The 21,258-nt window shown below is 37.9% G+C and overlaps 1 protein-coding gene across 1 annotated transcript in view; it reads left to right on the forward strand.

Moving 5' to 3' along the window:
- The window catches only part of tbck (TBC1 domain containing kinase), a 105,867-nt gene that overhangs the window by 16,251 nt on the left and 68,358 nt on the right, over window positions 1-21,258 (forward strand). Inside the window, exons 9-20 of the mRNA XM_046868613.1 lie at window positions 132-193; window positions 322-383; window positions 3,929-4,077; window positions 6,049-6,187; window positions 7,601-7,700; window positions 7,800-7,849; window positions 9,935-10,064; window positions 10,620-10,718; window positions 14,139-14,201; window positions 16,408-16,534; window positions 17,669-17,719; window positions 17,796-17,879. Of these exons, the coding sequence (XP_046724569.1) occupies window positions 132-193; window positions 322-383; window positions 3,929-4,077; window positions 6,049-6,187; window positions 7,601-7,700; window positions 7,800-7,849; window positions 9,935-10,064; window positions 10,620-10,718; window positions 14,139-14,201; window positions 16,408-16,534; window positions 17,669-17,719; window positions 17,796-17,879 (1,116 nt within the window). The remainder of the gene's footprint in view (window positions 1-131; window positions 194-321; window positions 384-3,928; window positions 4,078-6,048; window positions 6,188-7,600; window positions 7,701-7,799; window positions 7,850-9,934; window positions 10,065-10,619; window positions 10,719-14,138; window positions 14,202-16,407; window positions 16,535-17,668; window positions 17,720-17,795; window positions 17,880-21,258) is intronic.

Below are 21,258 nucleotides of genomic sequence, written 5' to 3' on the forward strand. Positions count from 1 at the left end.
AAAAGTATTGAAACACGTAGTCTTTTATATCGCTGTGTATGCGTATACTGATATTTAGCTATTCTGTTGTTCTATCCTTCATGTTTGGCCACATAAATGTTATTGCTTTTCTCTCTATCCTTCCCATGCAGGATGCATGGATGACATCGTGACTGTGCTGGCTGAAGAGCACGGCTGCCTGGATGCCATTAAGGTGAGTGTCACAGTTCGCCTGATCCACATCCACACTTCTCTTTTGTACAAAAACCATCCACTAGATGCCTTTTGGCTCCGTATACACGATTGGCCTGTTACTAGTTATAGAGTCCATGTGTGTTCCAGGAGCTTCCTGACAACGTGCTGCTGTTATTGAGGAAATGCCTGACTTTTCTGCCTTCAAAACGGTAAGCTGCCTTGCACTGTCCATCATTTCCTGAAGGAAGAACATTGCTCTGAGGACATAAAAAGCGGGCCACGTGGGCCAGCTGTGACTGGAGATTTAATGCGTTCTGAGCTGCTGTAATTATTTTTTTGTTTGTTTGATTTAGTAGGCTTACTGATTGTCTGTGAATGGTTTAAGTTGGAAGAAACACTCAGCTGCACGCTGTGTGAAGTGGAATTAGTAAAGATGAAGTGCAATTCGTAAAGATGAAGTAGAATTAGAGTTCTTTTTCTATCTTCACTCGGTATTTGACTATGGAAATCTCTTTGGGCGTGACCAACTATGGAAGCTTCTATGACACCACGTCTGTCTTGACAGACAGGTCGACCTGAGATCAGGCTCTGCCCCACCTTTACTACTTAGGTCAACCTGTCTGTCAAGACCCCTTACAATATCATTCATGTTTTCTTCCTGTGAGGGACTACATTGAGCTCTCATAGCACATTCAGTATCCTGCTGGTTTTTGCTAAACTGTTCATCGAGCGGGCCGTCATTGGATTCTGCCACCAAATGCGAAACCAGTCATACGTGACCGTGATAAGTAACTTTCGTTCGGCTTCTCCCATTAGGGGTCGCCACAGCGGATCCGCCGTTTTCATGATCTGCATGTTCGATTTGGCACATGTTTTTCCGCTGGATTCCCTCCCCATTTATCCGGGCTTGGGACCAGCACTAAGAGTGCACTGGCTTGTGCAACCCTAATAGCTGGGATTGGTTCCCTGACCAGGGATTGAACCCGGGCCGCAGCGTTGAGAGCGCCGCATCCTAACCACTAGACCACCAGGGAACCACACGTGATCGTGATAAGTGACATTGTGAAATTCGGAATAGTGTCCACGTCAAGGCACGCTATTCCTTTTCGACCTTTCGAGTATTATATTACTACGGTAGGGAATTAGTGCCATCAAGCTAAATGAGGGCTTCACGCATCAAGGTGAGCATTCAAAGGTCAAACTACCCTACGAACATCGACTAGCGTGTTGTGACGAATCTTGATGTCTCCGTACTCAGCCATGTCCCCTTGTTAGGAGCAGCCCAAGACACAAACAGCTGGTCAATCTTCCTGAAACCTGCTGTTCTCTTGACATATGTATGGAGATCCCACACTGGACATAAGGAATTCAAAATCTCCTCCTCCCGAGGAGAGAATGGAGGAGGGTGGAAAGCAATGAGTCATCTATAAGAAGAAACCACTACTTCAGGTACAAACACTGGGCTGGGCAAAAGGAAACTTTTGTGAGCCCTGGGGCAAACTGTAAACAGGATGGACTGACAGACAGGGCTTGCAGTTTGCTCACACACTTAGCGGTCACCAGAGCTATAAGCAGCACTGTCTTAAGAGAGAGAAATTTCAACCCTATGCCATCCAATGGCACGAAAGGGTGTTGAGAAAGTGCCCCTAAAACCGTAGACATATCCCACAGTGGAACCATCTGCCTAGACACCGGCCTCTTACGGCACGCTCCTTTAATAAAACGACTTATTAAAGGGAGCCGATCTGCAGGTTTGTTACCAAACCCGACATGACATGCAGAAATAGCTGCTAGATATACTTTCAAAGTAGAAAAAGCTTTCCCTTTATCCAGCAAATCCTGGAGAAAACATAATATGTCTCCCAATTAACACCGGAAAGGGACAATGTGACTTCAGTCACACCACTTTTTAAAGACTCGCTATTTATTGTTATAACTGATGGGGGTAAACCTGCAACACTCAAGTCCCACCTTTCACGGGCCAGGCCCAGAGAGATATCCTTTCTGGGTTTGGATGATAAATCTTCCCTCCCGCCTGGGACAGGAGGTCCCTCCGTGTAGGGAGTGGCCACGGCTGATTTGACAGCAGTTAAACTATCTAGGCAACCCAGTGGGAGTGTCTGTTCAGGATATTTGTGAGCAGCTGGTTGGGCTATGCCACACACTTTTGTGCTATTTTATAGACTGAATGTGTCTTAGCCATCCTTAGCACACGCAGTGCTAGGAGCCAGAAGGTCAGAGCCCGTGTAATTTAGCCCGTGTAAACTTAACGTAATCCCGGGTTCTTCACCAACACTTCTCTCCTTGCACAGGAACGGGAAGTAATCTCGCTACAATGAGGGGTCTCAGGTCGACCGGGCTGTCAAGACAGACTTTGCATGGTGTTGAATTATAAGATATACCTTTATTTATCCCACAGTGGGGAAATTATGGAATAGTAGCCATGTTGGTTTTGTTTTCCTTTCACCTGAAAAAAGTCTCCAGCCTTCTCTGCTCCTAAACAACCATTAAGCTTTTACCTTTATGTGTTACTGTGGGTTCGAGGCAGTCAGCTAACACACTTTCTTATTCCTCTTGTACCACAGTAAGTTGCTAGAGAGAAGTTGTTGATTCTTTCTTTAAAACCGCAACCCAAAATTTTATTTCTTAAAATTTAATTTGATGTACATGTATGTTATTTGGCAGACACCCTTATACAACTAAGATTTATCTCATTTATACACCTGAACAGCTATTAGATTTGCTCAGGTACCCAGCGATGGCAGCTTGGTGTGGCTGGGATTTGAACTCACCCTCTGGATCCAGCGCCTTAACCACTACAATTCTAAATACATTTCAGTATAATGGTTTTAACACTGGACACTGTTCCAAAGCAGATTTATAGAATAAAATACATTATAAAATATTAAATTCATAAGTAAGTCCCTTTAAACGTATACCTAATGAACGAGCCAGTGGCGACTATGGCAAGGAAAAATTCCCTAATATGATAAGAAGAAATCTTGAGTGGAACCATCCCATCTGGGTGAATGTCCATTTATTACAGTTCATATCATGTTGAGGTTCATTAACCGTTCACTGATGGACACTTGAATACAAAATGGTTCATGCTAATTGTTGCTCTAACCATTGTAACAGTTGATATTAGTATTTTTTTTATATACTATACAAATCCTAGTATATACTATACTATTGTTTTATTAGAATTATTACAATACTATATATTATTATATAACTATATTCTGTATTACTATATACATTATTATTATGATATATTGTATACTACTATATTGTATTGTATTAGTATTCTTTCTGGATTAATTACACATCGATCTTCATGGATCTTGAGTTTAACTCTCCATCTTAACCTCATGGATCTTCCTGTGGAAACATCCTCAGCAGAAAAGAGTTTTTCAATTGATATATCGAAATTACCAAAAGAAAGTGCTTTTCTTATTACAGTTTTTCGCCATATGTACCGAGAACCATTATCTGATCTGTTTTTACTGATATCGGTTTCCGGTTTCAACCAAACATCTAGCGTGTCGACTCGTTTCTATTTAACATTTCAAGTCGAAAGTAAAGGTCTTAGCTTGCCTCTGTCATTTCCCTGATTTCAGCTCTATTACTTCTGTTTATTTATTTGTTATTCTTAAAATTGTAGTTTTTTCCTACATGCATTTTTACCAAATTCCCAAGCTGTATAACTTGCTAAAGTTTATTTTTTAAATTTTATTTAATTTTTTTTTTTTAGGGTGACTCCAGCTCAGCTCTTGGAAGACACTGTCTTTGAGAGCATTTCCTGCCTCTACACTCTGTACAAGAGCCCAGTGAGCCTGTTCTCCTCTTCACTGCGCTGTGCTCACCTCCAGCTTCCTGACGACATCAATGAACTCTGCAAAGGTCTAAAACTAATCCCTTTAATACTAATCTCTTTCTTTAGACAGATTACAGATTACACATCATGTTGACCAAGCATAGACAACAGTACACATTTGGCCATAAAAGGAAGTGGCATTTTAGTGCAGTGAATGTAAAGGAATAGTAAAGGAATGGTACTGTAGTTAAAAAAAAGATTAGATTAAGCTTATTTGAGGGTGTTTAAAATCTTTGTCGTTGTCAGACGTTTGGAGGTTCTTTTTTGGAGCAGTTTGCATTGCCTGCCATAGTGAAGAAACCTGTGGAAGACGGTATGCGCGATGTACAGGGTCCTTTATGAGTCTCCCAGCCCATTTCCTGACACAGGATTTGGTCCCAGTGATGCGCTCGGGTGACCTACCCAGTCTGTGAAGGTGGTGCTTGTCTATTCGGGTGGCAGAGTGTAGTAGGTTTTTGTTCCTCTCCATTATTCAATTTTATTCAGATTCATTTGTATAGCACTTTTAACAATGTAGATTGTCCCATGGCAAATTGATAGAAATATATAGATTACATTTCTAAATTGCTCTTTATGCTTAATGAGTGAGCCAGTGGTAACAGTGGCAAGGAAAACCACCCTGAGACTTCATGAGGAAGAAACGTTGAGAGGAACCAGCCTCACAGGGAAAGGGACTGAATGTACATTCATTATAGTTCCATCATTGTTAAGGTTCAACTGTTCACTCATGGAGACCCGAGTGTAAAACAGTTCATGGTGAGTCTTGAATGATTATGAAGGCCAGATAATGAAGAAAATATTATAATAAAAAGTGAATAAAAAATAAACCTTTTATAAACATGTATTAAGTGCATAAAGAGAAATGTGTTACTTGTAGAACATATATATTTTTATACATGTATTGTCAGAATTTTCTTTTAAAACATTGATTTTATAATTCAAAATTATTTATTTTCAGTAAATGACTCGCTGGTCATTTATAGTGGTTTATGGTTATATTTTGTGGAGCGTCTGAGAGAGATTAGTTCCTGTTCTCATCTACATTATGGCTGTGATTAAACAGACGTTTTCTCACCAGGCTTTTATAAACATAAAATAAGTGCTTCTAACCATTAACAGCTTTGCAAACAACACAGTTATTTTAGTTGTGGATTATGTCGAGCGTCTGCTGTACAACTGATTAACTGTAGTCTGAGAAAACGCTTGACAATAAAATAGCAAATTTATAGTTTTAAGTGTTGGGATGCAGATATGTAGCCGTGATCGTTTGCATTTAATAGATTTTTATTTCCGTTACAATATTTGCGTTATTTTGAAAGGCATTTCCTGGTGTATCACTCAATCAGCGATTAGAAGTAGCGCTGAACTGATTCCTTGAGTAATTCGAATACAAAATATATAAATATTTGTTTAGTCCATTTAAGGAGCAATGTGTTTCCTCGCTGATTATTATTACTGACTCACCACCTGCTAAACTCTGGAGCGCTCTGGACATATAAACAATGAACAGAAAATGCTGAAGAACAAAGAAATTGACGACCGGAGGGAAAACAGCAAAGGGGCAAGGAGAAGATTCATATGGAAGCCTGTTTCCGAGTAACAAAAAAATGTTTTTGCTTAATTCCGACTTTTTTTTCTTCCTTGTATGTAATTTCAGCAATAAAATGTAAATTTTTCTAAAAAGGAAACAAATTACTTGTTCATTTTAAGAGACCCGTCTTATTTTCTAATGTATATTTAGTATCGCGCTTTAATAACTGAAAAGTACTTCTTATCTGATCGTTGGAATAATCTGTAGAATATTAGAAAAACTAAAATAATCGATAGCTGCAGCTCTACTTTTTTTTTTTTTTTTTTTAAACTCTAGAATATTTTAAAGAGAATCAGAAAATAAATGCTATAAAATGTATTATTTGTAGTAATATGTAGTAATTTGTTTATAAGTGTTATATGAGTTAAATGTGTCTTTATTGTTGTCTGTGTGGTGTTGTGTGCAGTGGATGGAGAGAACTTCCTGAACGAGAGATCTGTGGATGAAGTTTATCACCTGTGGTGTCTGGCAGGAGGAGATTTGGAGAAGGAACTCACAAACAAGGGCATCATTCAGTCGAAACCTCCAGTGTGCACCCTGCCCAAGTACACACACATACACACACACACACACACACACACACACACACACACACACACACACACACATTCACTGTATTGTCAACTGTATTTTGAGATATATATATATATATATATATATATATATATATATATATATATATATATATATATATATACACATGTGTGTGTGTTTGTGTGTGTGTGTATATATATATATATATATATATATATATATATATATATATATATATATATATATATATATATATATATATATACACATACACAGGATTTAGGAATAACATTAGGGTCGGTGAGTAAATAAGACAAGCAAGTAAACATTTTGTCTTTAAAGTTGACGTGTTAGAAGCAGGAAAAATGGGCAAATGCAAGGATTTAAAAGGAGCTGAACGAGGGCTAAATTGTGACGTCTAGACAGCTGGGTTAGAGCATCTTCAAAACTGCAGCTCTTGTGGGATGTTCCTGGTCTGTAGTGGTCAGTATCTATCAAAAGTGGTCCAAGGAAGGAGCAGTGGTGAACTGGTAACAGGATTGTATCTGCACGTCCATTACATGTAATAAACATCAGTAAAATAACCTCGGCCTTCGGATTGTGACTAAGGGCACTATTAGGATCGTGGGTGACCAAGGCTTGTTGATGCACGTGGGGAGTGAAGGCTGGTCCATGTGGTCCGATCCAACAGACGAACTCAAACTGCTGAAGAGGTTAATGCTGGTAATGCTCGAGGAATCGAGCATTAAAGAACAGTTTGCACAATTGAGGGCTCAGTTGTTCCAGATTATTATTATTATTATTATTATTATTATTAATATTATTGCTGAGGTTTTTTAATGTATCAGTTTTCACAATAATTCTGCACATTCTATGAGGAAACAATTATAGCACTTTTAGCGCTATTTCAGATAGGAGAATCACACACACACTCATACATACATACTAATCACACACATACGCATACATACATACTCATACATACATACTCATACACACATACTCATACATACTAATCACACACATACTCATACATACATACTCATACACACATACTCATACACACATACTCATACATACTAATCACACACATACTCATACATACTAATCACACATACTCATACATACTAATCACACACATACTCATACACACATGCTCATACATACATACTAATCACACACATACTCATACATACTAATCACACACATACTCATACATACATACTAATCACACACATATACATACATACTAATCACACATACTCATACATACATACATACTCATACACACATACTCATACATACATACTAATCACACACATACTCATACATACATACTAATCACACACATACTCATACATACACACACACACACATGCACATGCACATACACATACACAAACACACAATTCTCTTCTTTGCAGTTTTATTTTAGAAGATGGAGAGACGTTTGGACAGGGCAGAGACAGAAGTTTTCTGCTGGATGACACCACTGTGACACTCTCACTGGGTCAGCTAAAAAATGTAAGCCTGTGTGTGTGTGTGTGTGTGTGTGAGAGAGTTAATTTTGACTGGTTAAATGAATGTGCTGAGAATTGATTTCTACACATTTGTGTGTCTCAGAGACTGAAGGATGTAGGAGGGGAGGCATATTACCCTCTGCTAGAGGACGAGTAAGACCCTACTTTTATTTCCTGCTGACTAAATATTCTTGCTGCGCTGAAATTGCAAAGACAGACAAATAGACAGAGAAAAAAGTGTAAATACAGTGGGGGGGAAATAATTATTTGATCACCTGTGATTTTGTAAATTTACCCCCTTACAAAGAAATAAACAGTCTAGTATTTTTATGGTAGGTTCTTTTTTAACAGAAAGAGACAGAATATTAAAAAATATATAAATTAATATTATATCTAAATTATTTTGTATCTGATTGAGTGAAACATGTATTTGTTCCCCCAACCAGCAAGAATTCTGACTCCCACACACCCAAATAACCGGTAATCCTGTCCCTTTGAGAAAAGACTCCTAATATCAACTCATTATGTGTTTAAAAGACTCCAGTCACAGAATCAACCTCTTCCATTTAAACCTCTCCACCACCATGGGCAAGACCAAAGAGATTGTAGACCTGCATAAGGCTGGAATGGGCTACAAGACCATCAGCAAGAAGCTTGGTGAGAAAGAGACCACTGAGATACCAAGAAAACCAGTGGTAACACACCAAGGTCCTTCTGCTAAAGAATGCACATAAACAGGTCCATCTGAAGATTGCCAGTAAACCTCTGAATGATTCAGAGAAGGCTTGGAAGAATGTGTGAGGTCCTGCTCTCTGACAGAACACTAAAGATGGGTCATGGACGGGCCTTTCTAATGGTCTTGTAGCCCATTCCAGCCATGTGCAGGTCTACAATCTTGTCCCTGATATTCTTTGACAGCGCTTTTGTCTTGCCTATGGTGGTGGAGAAGTTTGAATGGAAGAGGTTGATTCTGTGACCGGTGTCTTTTATACACAATGAGTTGATATGAGGAGTTCTTACCTAAAGGGACAGGACTAATTTGGGTTTGATCAAATACAAGTTAATTATAAGCTTTCTTAAATGGAATTTTTTTAATGGATTTACAAAATTTACAAAATCAGCAGGGGATCAAATAATCATTTCCCCCACTGTACAGACAGACAGATGGGGACAAGTAGAGAAACAGGATGATGAAATCTGGTAGGTGAACAGATTTAAGCACGAATAAATAGAAATTAGAATGGTGGATAGAAAGTTAGTTGGAAAAAATGATAGACAAAATTTTTTAAAAGATTTAAAAGATGGATGAAAGGAGAGACAGATAACCAGATAGACAGACAGAGATTAAAAGATGGCTAGAGACAGATAAGATGTAGACGGATACACAATTGTAAAGATTGATGGACAGATTAAGAGATTGATGATAGAGTAGGTAGAGAGATGGAAAGATATGTACAGACAGACAGACAGACAGACCAACTGATCAACTAACCAACCAACAGACCAAAAATGCTGAATAGACAAACAATTGATGGCAGGAATGCAGGCAAATTTCACAAATTGGATGGAGAGATAGATAGATGGATGAATGGATAGAGAGTGTGAGAGGTAAAATTCGTGGATAGACAGATATAAAAATATATAAACAAGAGGGACAAATGATTAAAATGCAGCAAATAAAGAGATAAATGGAAAAAACAGATGAATAGACAGGCACCGAGAACGATATAAATAGATAGACTTACAAAGAAAAGGACAAATAGAAAGAAAGAGGATGAAAATGGAGATAGAATGACAGATATACAGACAGGTAGATAAATGGTTAGTCAAAAAGAGAGAATATAAATGGAATAATTGATAAAGACAGTTAGATAAATGGGCATATGCTTAAAAGATAAAGACGCTTGGACTATCGGAGTGGTAGATCGACATAATGGACAGACAGACAGACAGACAGACAGACAAAAAAAAATAAGCAAAAAGACAAACATGCAGTCAGACAAATAAACAGACAGTCAAAGAGACAGGCAGACAGATTACAAAAAACAGAACTGGACAGACAGACACACACACACACACACACACACACACACACACACACACACACACACACACTCATATCAGAAAGAATGCAGAATTATTAAAAACCAGCCAGAACTAAATGAAATAAAATGAAAGAATTTGAGCATATTAATAGAGTGTGATAATAAAATGTTAAAATGTGTTTGTGTGATGTAGACAGACCTGTCTTCCGCAGTCCATCAGCAATAACGAACTCTCAGCTGCCACCAGTCTTCCTCTCATTATCCGAGAGAGAGACACAGAGTACCAGCTTACACGCATCGTCCTGTTCGACAGACTCCTCAAGGTACCACGCCTCCACCTGACCACAAGATTGATATGTGCCTTTTCAACAACCAGAGTTTTCGGATAGATTTCGGAGTGTGCTTGTGGAGATTCGTGCTCATTTAACCACAAGGGTGTTAGTAAAGTGAGTTTCATGCTTTGGAGAGGAAGCTCTTGAGGGGCCTGCTATAGACCTTTGATCTTATCCCTACTGAACACCTTTGGGATGAATGTGAACACTGACCGCACCCCAGGCCTCCTCACCTACATCAGTACCTGACTTTATTAACACCATTGTGGCTGATGAACACAACTATCCATAAGCACACTCCAAAATCTACTGGAGCATCTTCCCAGAAGAGTGGAAGGAATTATAATAGCACATTGGGACTAAATGTGGAATGCAATGCTCAAAAATCACACAAAACTTATGACCAGGTGACCCAATACTTTTGGCAATATAGTGTATACTTTGTGTATACACACACACACTACAGCTACAGAGTTTTGTTCACTCTTTAATGTATTACTACAGTGTGATACTCTGCTGTTAGTGTAATGATAGTACATTCCTCAGGCATATCCGTACAAAAAGAACCAGGTGTGGAAGGAGGCCCGAGTGGATATTCCTCCTCTTCTCCGAGGACTGGCCTGGGCTGCTTTACTGGGAATCGAGGTGAGTAGAAACAATCAGTTGTCAGTAATCAGCACATTGTGTGCCTCCATACATAATCCTTATAGCGTATATTTGCAGAAGCTAGCTAGATATTAGCCGTAATAAACAGAAAAGGTTTATAAACCATATATTTATCCATCCATCCATCATGGTCTTTGGGGAGATTTTTGATCTCCTTACCTTTAGTCCATGGTACATTTGAGTTTGTCTCCTCTGAGTGTCTGTTTTAAGAACAATTGGCAAATTATAAATAATAAAATCTTTACCAAGGTACTCTCTCAATGTTGCACACAACAGAATGTCCTTGATTCCTTTAATACTTGATTAAAGAAGGTGTACTAGAAATGGAGTTGAGTAATGTCCATTAGAAGCACACTTCCTGTGTTCATAACAGCCAGTTGGTGTTTGGAGGTAGTTTCCTGGTGATTGATTTTCGCTCGTGTGTTTGCCCGATGCATTAGTCCAAAATGCCAAGCTGAAATGTGGAGGCTCTCTGTGTGAATACTCACGTGATGTATATAGAGAGCAGTGAGCTCAGTGTGAGCTTTAAGAGCTTTCAGTGATTTTACTGATAATAACAGCATGAAGCACTAAAACCATAAAAAAAAAAAAAAAAACACAAAGGAAAGTGGATCATGTGTAGTACGTCATACACGGCACCTGTCAGAAGCTCGGAAATATCTGTTCTTTCATCATCTTTGAGAGACATATGCATTTCCCTTTTGTCACGTTTTTGGGTAATATAACACTATAAAGATTTACATTGACTGAACAAATACAGTGAGGAAAATAAGTATTTGAACACCCTGCTATTTTGCAAATTCTCCCACTTAGAAATCATGGAGGGGTCTGAAATTGTCATCGTAGGTGCATGTCCACTGTGAGAGACATAATCTAAAAAAAAAAAATCCAGAAATCACAATGTATGATTTTTAAACTATTTATTTGTATGATACAGCTGCAAATAAGTATTCTAACACCTATCTATCAGCTAGAATTCTGACCCTCAAAGACCTGTTAGTCTGCCTTTAAAATGTCCACCTCCACTACATTTATTATCCTAAATTAGATGCACCTGTTTGAGGTCATTAGCTGCCTAAAGACACCTGTCCACCCCATACAATCAGTAAGAATCCAACTACTAACATGGCCAAGACCAAAGAGCTGTCCAAAGACACTAGAGACAAAATTGTACACATCCACAAGGCTGGAAAGGGCTACGGGGAAATTGCCAAGCAGCTTGGTGAAAAAAGGTCCACTGTTGGAGCGATCATTAGAAAATGGAAGAAGCTAAAGATGACTGTCATGACATGACTAAGACGTCATGGTTTGAAATCATGCATATCACGGAAGGTTCCCCTGCTTAAACCAGGACATGTCCAGGCACGTCTTAAGTTTGCCAATGACCATTTGGATGATCCAGAGGAGTCATGGGAGAAAGTCATGTGGTCAGATGAGACCAAAATAGAACATTTGGGTCATAATTCCACTAAACGTGTTTGGAGGACGAAGAATGATGAGTAACATCCCAAGAACACCATCCCTACTGTGAAGCATGGGGGTGGTAGCATCATGCTTTGGGGGTGTTTTTCTGCACATGGGACAGGGCGACTGCACTGTATTAAGGAAAGGATGACCGGGGCCATGTATTGCGAGATTTTTGGGAACAACCTCCTTCCCTCAGTTATAGCATTGAAGATGGGTCGAGGCTGGGTCTTCCAACATGACAATGACCCGAAGCACACAGCCAGGATAACCAAGGAGTGGCTCTGTAAGAAGCATATCAAGGTTCTGGCATGGCCTAGCCAGTCTCCAGACCTAAATCCAATAGAGAATCTTTGGAGGGAGCTCAAACTCTGTGTTTCTCAGCAACAGGCCAGAAACCTGACTGATCTAGAGAAGATCTGTGTGTAGGAGTGGGCCAAAATCCCTCCTGCAGTGTGTGCAACCCTGGTGAAAAACTACAGGAAACGTTTGACCTCTGTAATTGCAAACAAAGGCTACTGTACCAAATATTAACATTGACTTTCTCAGGTGTTCAAATACTTATTTGCAGCTGTATCATACAAATAAATAGTAAAAAATCATACATTGTGATTTCTGGATTATTTTTTTTAGATTATGTCTCTCACAGTGGACATGCACCTACGATGACAATTTCAGACCCCTCCATGATTTCTAAGTGGGAGAACTTGCAAAATAGCAGGGTGTTCAAATACTTATTTTCCTCACTGTATGTAACGATGTTAAGCTGCATTTTTATTAAAAATTCCTCCCTTAGCATGGATAACAGCTTCACACACTCTTAGCATCCGGACAGTTTGTTTCTTTAAACATTAAGCTGAAATATTTGCTATGCCTCATGTAGAATTTGCCAAAGATGTTCTTCACTAGTTGAAGATTTATTTCTGACCTTGTGATCGAGTTAATCCCAGAGCAGTTCAATAAGATTTAGGTGCAGTGACTGGGCAGGTCATTCCATGATCCATATCAGTCCAGATAACCGTTTGCTCTCTAAATAACACTTGCAGAGGTCGGACATACACTCGGCTCATTGTCTTGTTGGAGGTGAAGGCGGTTCCATTTAGCTGCAGTCCAGACGTACTGTAATTGCATGGTGTTGAAGTACGGAAAGACATGTTGGTTTAGTTTGTATTTTATCCGGAATAAATCTCCAACCTTCAACCTCCAAAACAATCCCAAACCATTGAGCTTCCACCTCCAAGTTTGATGAATAGTTTGAAGAATATTTGGATGGATGAATGGATAGTTTGTTTGATGGATGGATGGATGGATGGATGGATGGATGGATGGATGGATGGATGGAAGAATATTTGGATGGATGGATGGATGGAAGGAAGGAAAGATAGTCAGATGGATGGATGGATGAATGGATGGATAGATGGATGGATGAATGGATGGAAGAATAGTTGAAAAATAAATCGTTGAATGAATAGTTGGATGGATGGATGGATGGATGGATGTATAGATGGCTGGAAGAATAGTGTGATGGATGAATGGATGGATGGATGGATGGAAGAATAGTTGGATAGATGTATAGATGGATGGATGGATGGATGGATGGAAGAAGAGTTGGATGGATGGATGGATGGATGGATAGATGGAAGAACAGTTGGATGGCTGGATGTATGGATGGCTGGATGGATGGATGGAAGAATAGTTGGATGGCTGGATGTATGGATGGCTGGATGGATGGATGGAAGAATAGTTGGATGGCTGGATGTATGGATGGCTGGATGTATGGATAATTGGATGGATGGGTAGAGATGGCAAGATATAAATATAAATCAGTGATCATCTGAACTATTATTATTTTTTTTATCCGTGCTCTCTTTTTTTAGTCCTGTATTTTATAGCTACAGTGATTCAGATATTTTTCTTTATATATTCATATTGCAGGGGGACATTCAGAGAAAGTATGAGTCAATTGATAAGGACACGCCCATCCCCACCGACAGACAGGTATGGTTGTGATTTGTTTGTTTTACTGCTGCTGTTGTTGGTCTTCAGTGGTCACTTGAATGACTGCGGGTTACTGCCTCCTTTTATTATTCATAGGACTTTTCAATTATTTACAGTATTTAGTGAGAGGAGAGCTGAGCTTCTTTTTCTTTCTGTCAGACTCTGAATATCTATCTGATGCTGCTGAAAGTAAGTTCAGAGTCATGTCCAGAGATTTACTGGCATTTTGAAGCATTTTTTTTCATGAATACTTGATATTTGGAACGTTTCAAAGTTCAAAGGTTGCTTACTTTAAAATAAAATGATAAAGCATATAGAATCTAGATACATACAGTATTTCAGTGGTCACCAACCCCCGGGCCATGGACCATTGGTACCGGTCCGCACAGAAAGAGTACATACCTTACATTATTTCCATTTTATTTATTATCTGATTCTGAATGATGTTTTATTTTGGATAATTACGGGATTCTCTCCACCACAACTGTTTATGACTTTATGCTTAAAAATATTGTCTGACATTAATCCAGTCCGTGGTGCAAAAAAGTTTGGGGACCACTGCAGTAGATGATTCAGGGTGGGAAGTGAAGTAAGTGTTCACATTTTAAATTCTTGAATAATAAAAAAGTGTGCTATGTGCAGAAACTGGAAACCCCAAAGCCATTAATGTTAAATGCATTCAAAAATAAATATATGGTCCATACAAACTAATTGTTACAATACAAATAAGCAGAAAAATATGAAACCAAGTCATACAGTAGTCCTAGTTAAGTTAGTCATATATAACTACCCCCCCTGCAGTGTGTTTATGATTATCTGTACACCATCCATCCATCCATCCATCCATCCATCCATCCATCCATCCATCCATCCATCTATCCATCTATCCATTGATTCATCCATCACTCAGGGTAGGCAGCACAGATTCAGAACTATATAATATTTCATGGTAATATTTATGGTAAGGATAAATATGACTATGAACATTGATCTTTTCGGTCTCAAGTCACATACAGTCGTGAAAGCCATGCAAACAATACACTGGTCTAACATCGAAAATAAAATCCTATTTTTTACCAAATACATAAACTATTCTAATTAATTAGGCAAAAAATATAGAACAAAATTCTATATAAAATGACAATTATTCTGAAATAAACCAGAATTCTTAAGTCTTAAACTGGGCTGCAAAACACTGAAAACTGTAAATAAACACACTAATGATTCAGATTAACACATGAACATCATCAGCTATTCTTCTGTACCACAGGATAAACAATTCTCATTATAGGGGGGAATTGTACAGGTATATCATTATGATATGACAGTATGATATGGCAAAGCTTCTTATCTATCTATCTATCTGTCTGTCTGTCTGTCTGTCTGTCTGTCTGTCTGTCTGTCTGTCCAATAACTATACCAATCCATTTAATTCTGTTTATTGCTTCATCATTTATTTATTCATCAACCAATCCATATGTCTTCATATTCTATCCATCCGTTCATTCATCTTTCCATTTACTAATTTATGTGCCTGTCTATCCATCTACTCAATACACATCCATCAACTGTTTGTTGTATGTACAGCGATGGATAGATGGTTTAATGCACTTCATTTTGTCAGGTTAAGTGATTTCTTGATTCTAAAGGTCTGGATGTGGCACGTAACATTTAATTCGGCTTTCCAAAAGATTTGCTTAATCACAGTTCATTTATGATTTAGGGGTTTACTGTTTCACATTGGGCCAGGCAGGTTTCCACAGATTTTTTCCCTAAATAAATAAAATCATTTAAAAAAACTGCCCTCACTCTTATCTTAGTGTAATATAAAAATTTGCTTAATGAATCAAATAAGGGTGACAAATATGCAAATAAAACTTGTGTATATATGTGTGTATATTTAGAATTGAGATTGATAAAGGTGTTGATTAATGCTTTATACAACATTAAAAACTTGATTATTTATTCATTTAAATATATTATAACTAACACTGACCAATCAGAATTAAGAATTCAGTACTGCTGTAATTAAAAACCTCCATAATTTGGCTCATATTACTGATTGCTTACATTAAAAATAAAGATAAAAGGTCTGATGTTAATGTCTGCTGTTAATTAGTGATTTGAATATGTAGGCTGGTGACTATTGAATCTCATGGATGGTTCTCCTTTTTTTCTCTCCTTTTTAAAAAAAATTCTGCTTCAGATTGAAGTGGACATCCCACGCTGTCATCAGTACGACGAGCTGCTCTCCTCACCTCAGGGTCACATCAAGTTCCGGAGAGTTCTGAAAGCCTGGGTCGTGTCCCATCCTGACCTCGTGTACTGGCAGGGTGAGAAGCCGGTGCTGCACTTCACTTTACACACCGTTAGGTGGCGCTCACGCGTCACAAATGAATGTTTTGAGTTCAAGGTTCTTGTTATTGAATAAAGGATTTTCACAGGCCAAAGGTTGATAATAAAAAGTTAAATTATCCACCCTGAATGGCTTGCAGAGCTAATATAATATTTTAGAATTGATATATGATGTGCAAATTATTGCCTCACACTTTCCTGTATGATATAAAGCCCTTGCTTTAGCTGTAATTAAAAAGAGAGATACTTTAGCACTGCAGTGCTTTACTCCATCCAGGTCTCTCGCTTTGAAATCTCTACACTCATCTCTAACAGATCTGCTTCCGAAAACCTTTTATTTTTATTTTTAATGTATTTTATTATTTTAATGTTTTTTTTGGACATTAACATTTTTTTTAATTAATAATAATACAGTGGTAAACGTGTATTGTTTGTTTCCCTTTCAACCCTTTCCACTGAAATAATATATACACTGAACAAATTATGAACTCACAAAATTAATAAATAAATAGAATAGAAATTATATTAAATGATTTTATATAGCTATACAATTTTCCTAACAAATGTATATTTAATATTATTTCAATTTTTTATTTATTTTTATTTATAATTTTTTTTTTTTATGATGCAAATTATATAATTATTTCAAATGATTAAAAATAAATCATTTTAAATACACATTACACATAGAACAAAATATGTATAATGAAAGAAGGTCCTAACCCCCGGTTATGTTGTTACGTTTCATATGTTTTGATCATTGGTGGTCTAAACGTAATGTTTTATAACAGTGGAAAATTCAACTTTGCCTATGCAATTTCTACTCATCCAGTGTTTGTCTGAAGTTTCTTACTGTTCTTTCAGAACAAACCGCTTGGAGCTGAAATCTGATTGTTTTCCCTTGTTTGATTGAGATGCTAATCTTTTGTTAAACGCTTATGTAACTGATATATAGCGATAATCCTGTGTGACATCAGAGCGCCAGACACCGCTACCTTTTCTATCAAAACAATAAAGAAAATTCCTGAAAAAACACTATGAATTTTTCAGTGTATTAGGGTTGAGTTTTTTTTTTATGTGATTGAAAGATGCCGTATTTATTAATTTGTCAGGTCTGGATTCGCTCTGTGCCCCGTTCCTGTATCTGAACTTCAACAACGAGGGTGAGGATGATATTTTTTTATAATAATAATCCGATATGCATCTGAATTTCCAGTGAATTTCTTTCGTTTCTTCCAGCACTCGCGTACGCCTGCATGTCCGCCTTCATCCCCAAATACCTCTACAACTTCTTCCTGAAGGACAACTCGCACGTCATTCAGGGTGAGTCCACGTACACGTACAAACACTGCTCTAATGTCAGATTTGATCTATTTTTATATCTATTATGCAAAGACCTTTTTACACCAGCTTTCAAATTTGCCATATGTGTATACTTTATGCTGCTGTTCTCGTGTGCTATTTTTAATGCGTAAACTAAAAGTAAATGTCAAATTTATTTATTTATTTATTGATGTTTACGATGTAGTGTTTTTATTTACAGGAAAACTAATATTACGGTCATGTTTATTGTTTTATTCATCCATGCGAGGCCCAATGGTTTCAGGTAGATGTTGTATATATTCAGTATCTACCTCACAAAAGTGAGTGCACCCCTCAAATTTCAGCAATCATTGTAGTAGATCTTCTCAATGGACAATACTATAGAAATCAAACTTGATATAATTTAGAGTAGTCAATGTGCAGCTTGTATATCAGTACATATTTACTGTCCTCTGAAAATAACTCAACATACAGCCGTTATTGTCTAAATAACTGGCAACAAAAGTGAGTACACCCTTAGTGAACATGTCAAAACTGTGACCAAAGTGAATATTTTGTGTGAGCACCATTTTTATGTAGCACTGAGTTTGAATGGAATTCACCAGACCTGCACAGGTTGTTGCTGGGATCCTCTTGCACTCCTCTATATTGACATCACAGAGCTGTTGGATGTTAGACACATGGTGCTTCTCCACCTCCTGCTTGAGGAGCCCCACAGGTGTTCATTAGGGTTCAGGTCTGAAGATGTATTTGGCCTCTCCATCGCCTTTCCTCAGCAAGGCAGTTGTCATCTTAGCGGTGTGTTTAGGGTTGTTATTATGTTGTAAAACTGCCTTTCAGTCCCGTTTCTGAAGGGAGGGCATACGGTTCACAGAACATTTTGGAATCCATGTTTCCCTCAATGAACTGCTGCTCCCCAGTACCAGCAGCACTCATGCAGCCCCAGACCATGATGCTACCACCACCATGCTTGACACAATTTTCTTGGTTTTCCTCACCAGGGCGTTGGTTTCAGTAATTTATGTTCTTGGACGTTGTCTCCAGCAAACTGTTTGTAGTTTTCTTGTGATCCAGCTTCAGAAGAGCTTCCTTCTGGCACGACGGAGATGCCAACCGACTTGTTGCAGTGTGCGGCGTACTGTCTGAGCACTGACAAGCGAACCTTCCTCTTCTGCAACCTCTAAAGCAATGCTGCAGCACTCATGCATCTGTTTTTTTGAAGCAGCTTCTGCACCTGACACACAGCACAAGGACTGAACTTCTTTGATGGACTCTTGTGAGGTCTGTTCTGAGTCCCTTATGAGGTCTATTCCAAGTCTTGGAAAACCTCCGTATGACCCTGACCACTGTACTGTAACTCAGTTTTAGGGTGATACCGATCTTCTTATAACCTCAGCCATTTTTGTGGAGAGCAACAATTCTCAAATGCTCAGAGATTCTTTTTCATGAGGTGCATGTTAAACATCCAGTGGTCAGTATGAGAGAATTTTATAAAATCACCAGATTTTAATTGCTTTAATACAAAATACACAAATTTGTATGGTCCTGTCATGCAAAAAAAAAACATGAACATGATGAATAGGACTGTACACCTGTAATGAGGAGGTGGTAGCTCAGTGGTTAAGGCATTGGGCTTTGGATCAGAAGATCACAGGTTCAAATCCCGCCACCACCAAGCTGCCACTACTGGGCCCTTGAGCAAAGCCCTAAAACCCTCCCCTGCTCAGTTGTAAGTCTCTCTGGATAAGGGCGTCTCCCAAATGCCGCAAATGTAAATGTAAATGTAATCACTTCGGGTTTACTCACTTATGTTGCCAGGTATTTAGACAATAAGGGCTGGGATTTATTATAAGGATAAGGAGTTATTTTTAAAGGACAGTAAATCTGTACTGATACATATGCTGCACATTGATTACTCTAAATTCTGTCCAAGTTTCATTTCCTTAGTATTGTCCCTTAAGGAAGATCTACTACAATGTATGCTGAAATGTGAGGGGTGCACTTACTTTTGAGATACTGTATACATAACTCTAATTTAAACACAAATTTCATACACAGCCGGTATCAGAGCTCTATGTTGCATTTGTTGTAAATCATGAAAGCACACATAAAAAGTGCGACGATAGTTATTAATATTTTAAAGCGAAACACTCATAAATAAATAAAGGAAACGATTGTTTTTCTACTTTACCCCATGAAATATTATCGCTATTCCACTGGTGATATTTTGGACCCTTTTTCCATGATATCTGTTGTTTATATTAAAGCAGTAACTTATGCAGGCCTTAAAAATGATATTGTTTACCATATATGGTGATTTGGGGGCGGGTCATTATGCAAATGAGAGCTGTTCTGTGAAAACTGAGCGATTTTATATGCGTTGGATTATGAGTTGCAGTCGTGTACAGCCGTGTGTATGCACGTGTGATAACTGCCAATGCTGTGTGTGTGTTTATTCCCTCACACAAATTTAGAAACACCATATCTAGAGACTGCAAGGCTCATTGAAAAAAAGATGTTTTATTAATTTTTTTACACATTGAAATTATTTAGGTCATTTTGAATCTTGTTTTATGATTCATCTTACACCTATGGTTCATTTGTATTTTATTCATTTTTTTTAAACTGATTTATTTTAAATTATAAATAAAACATAAAAAATTTAATACAAATGAACTAGGTGTAATATTTTGTTTATTATTCTTTTCATATTGTTTGTCGCAAAATACATTTTTCTTCCAGAAACCATGGAGATTGCAAACCTTTGAACTTGACTGTAATATAAATTAGTTGCATTATAATATCATTTTGAACATTTAAGTAATTTTCCTCCTTTTAAACAAACAATCATTCGATTTATTAGCCATATGTTCATAGTACATATATATATATATATATATATATTCATCTTTAAATTACCATAATTTTCGGACTATTAAGCGACCCAAATATAAGCCGCACCCACTGAATTTGACATAGATTTTTATTTTGAACATAAATAAGCCGCACCACTTCCTACACTTCCTACACTGAAACTAATGAACTTTACACAGGCTTTAACGAAAGACAGTGTCTGTTACACGGCTTGTATCTAAACAGTAGCCTACCAAGAAAGTCATTGTTCACTGTCTTCCTCCTTCCTTTCACAACTATTTCTCTCGAGAGTTTTTCTTTTGGCATCGTCGAGCGTTTAAAAATCACCATCGGTGAAGCTTTTCTCCCGATGACGTGCAGCTTAGAACACAGGTGAAGTGTGTTTTCATGCCCGGTTGTTTTCAGCGTGATGAATGATTCATATTTCCTGTAGACAGTCCGAGTGAGCGGCAGGTCAAACATCAGAGGGACCTGATCCATATTTATAATGTGGTGCGGCCCGATT

The sequence above is a fragment of the Silurus meridionalis genome, chromosome 2 (genome assembly GCF_014805685.1).
Source record: "Silurus meridionalis isolate SWU-2019-XX chromosome 2, ASM1480568v1, whole genome shotgun sequence".
In the NCBI taxonomy this organism is placed as follows: domain Eukaryota; kingdom Metazoa; phylum Chordata; class Actinopteri; order Siluriformes; family Siluridae; genus Silurus; species Silurus meridionalis.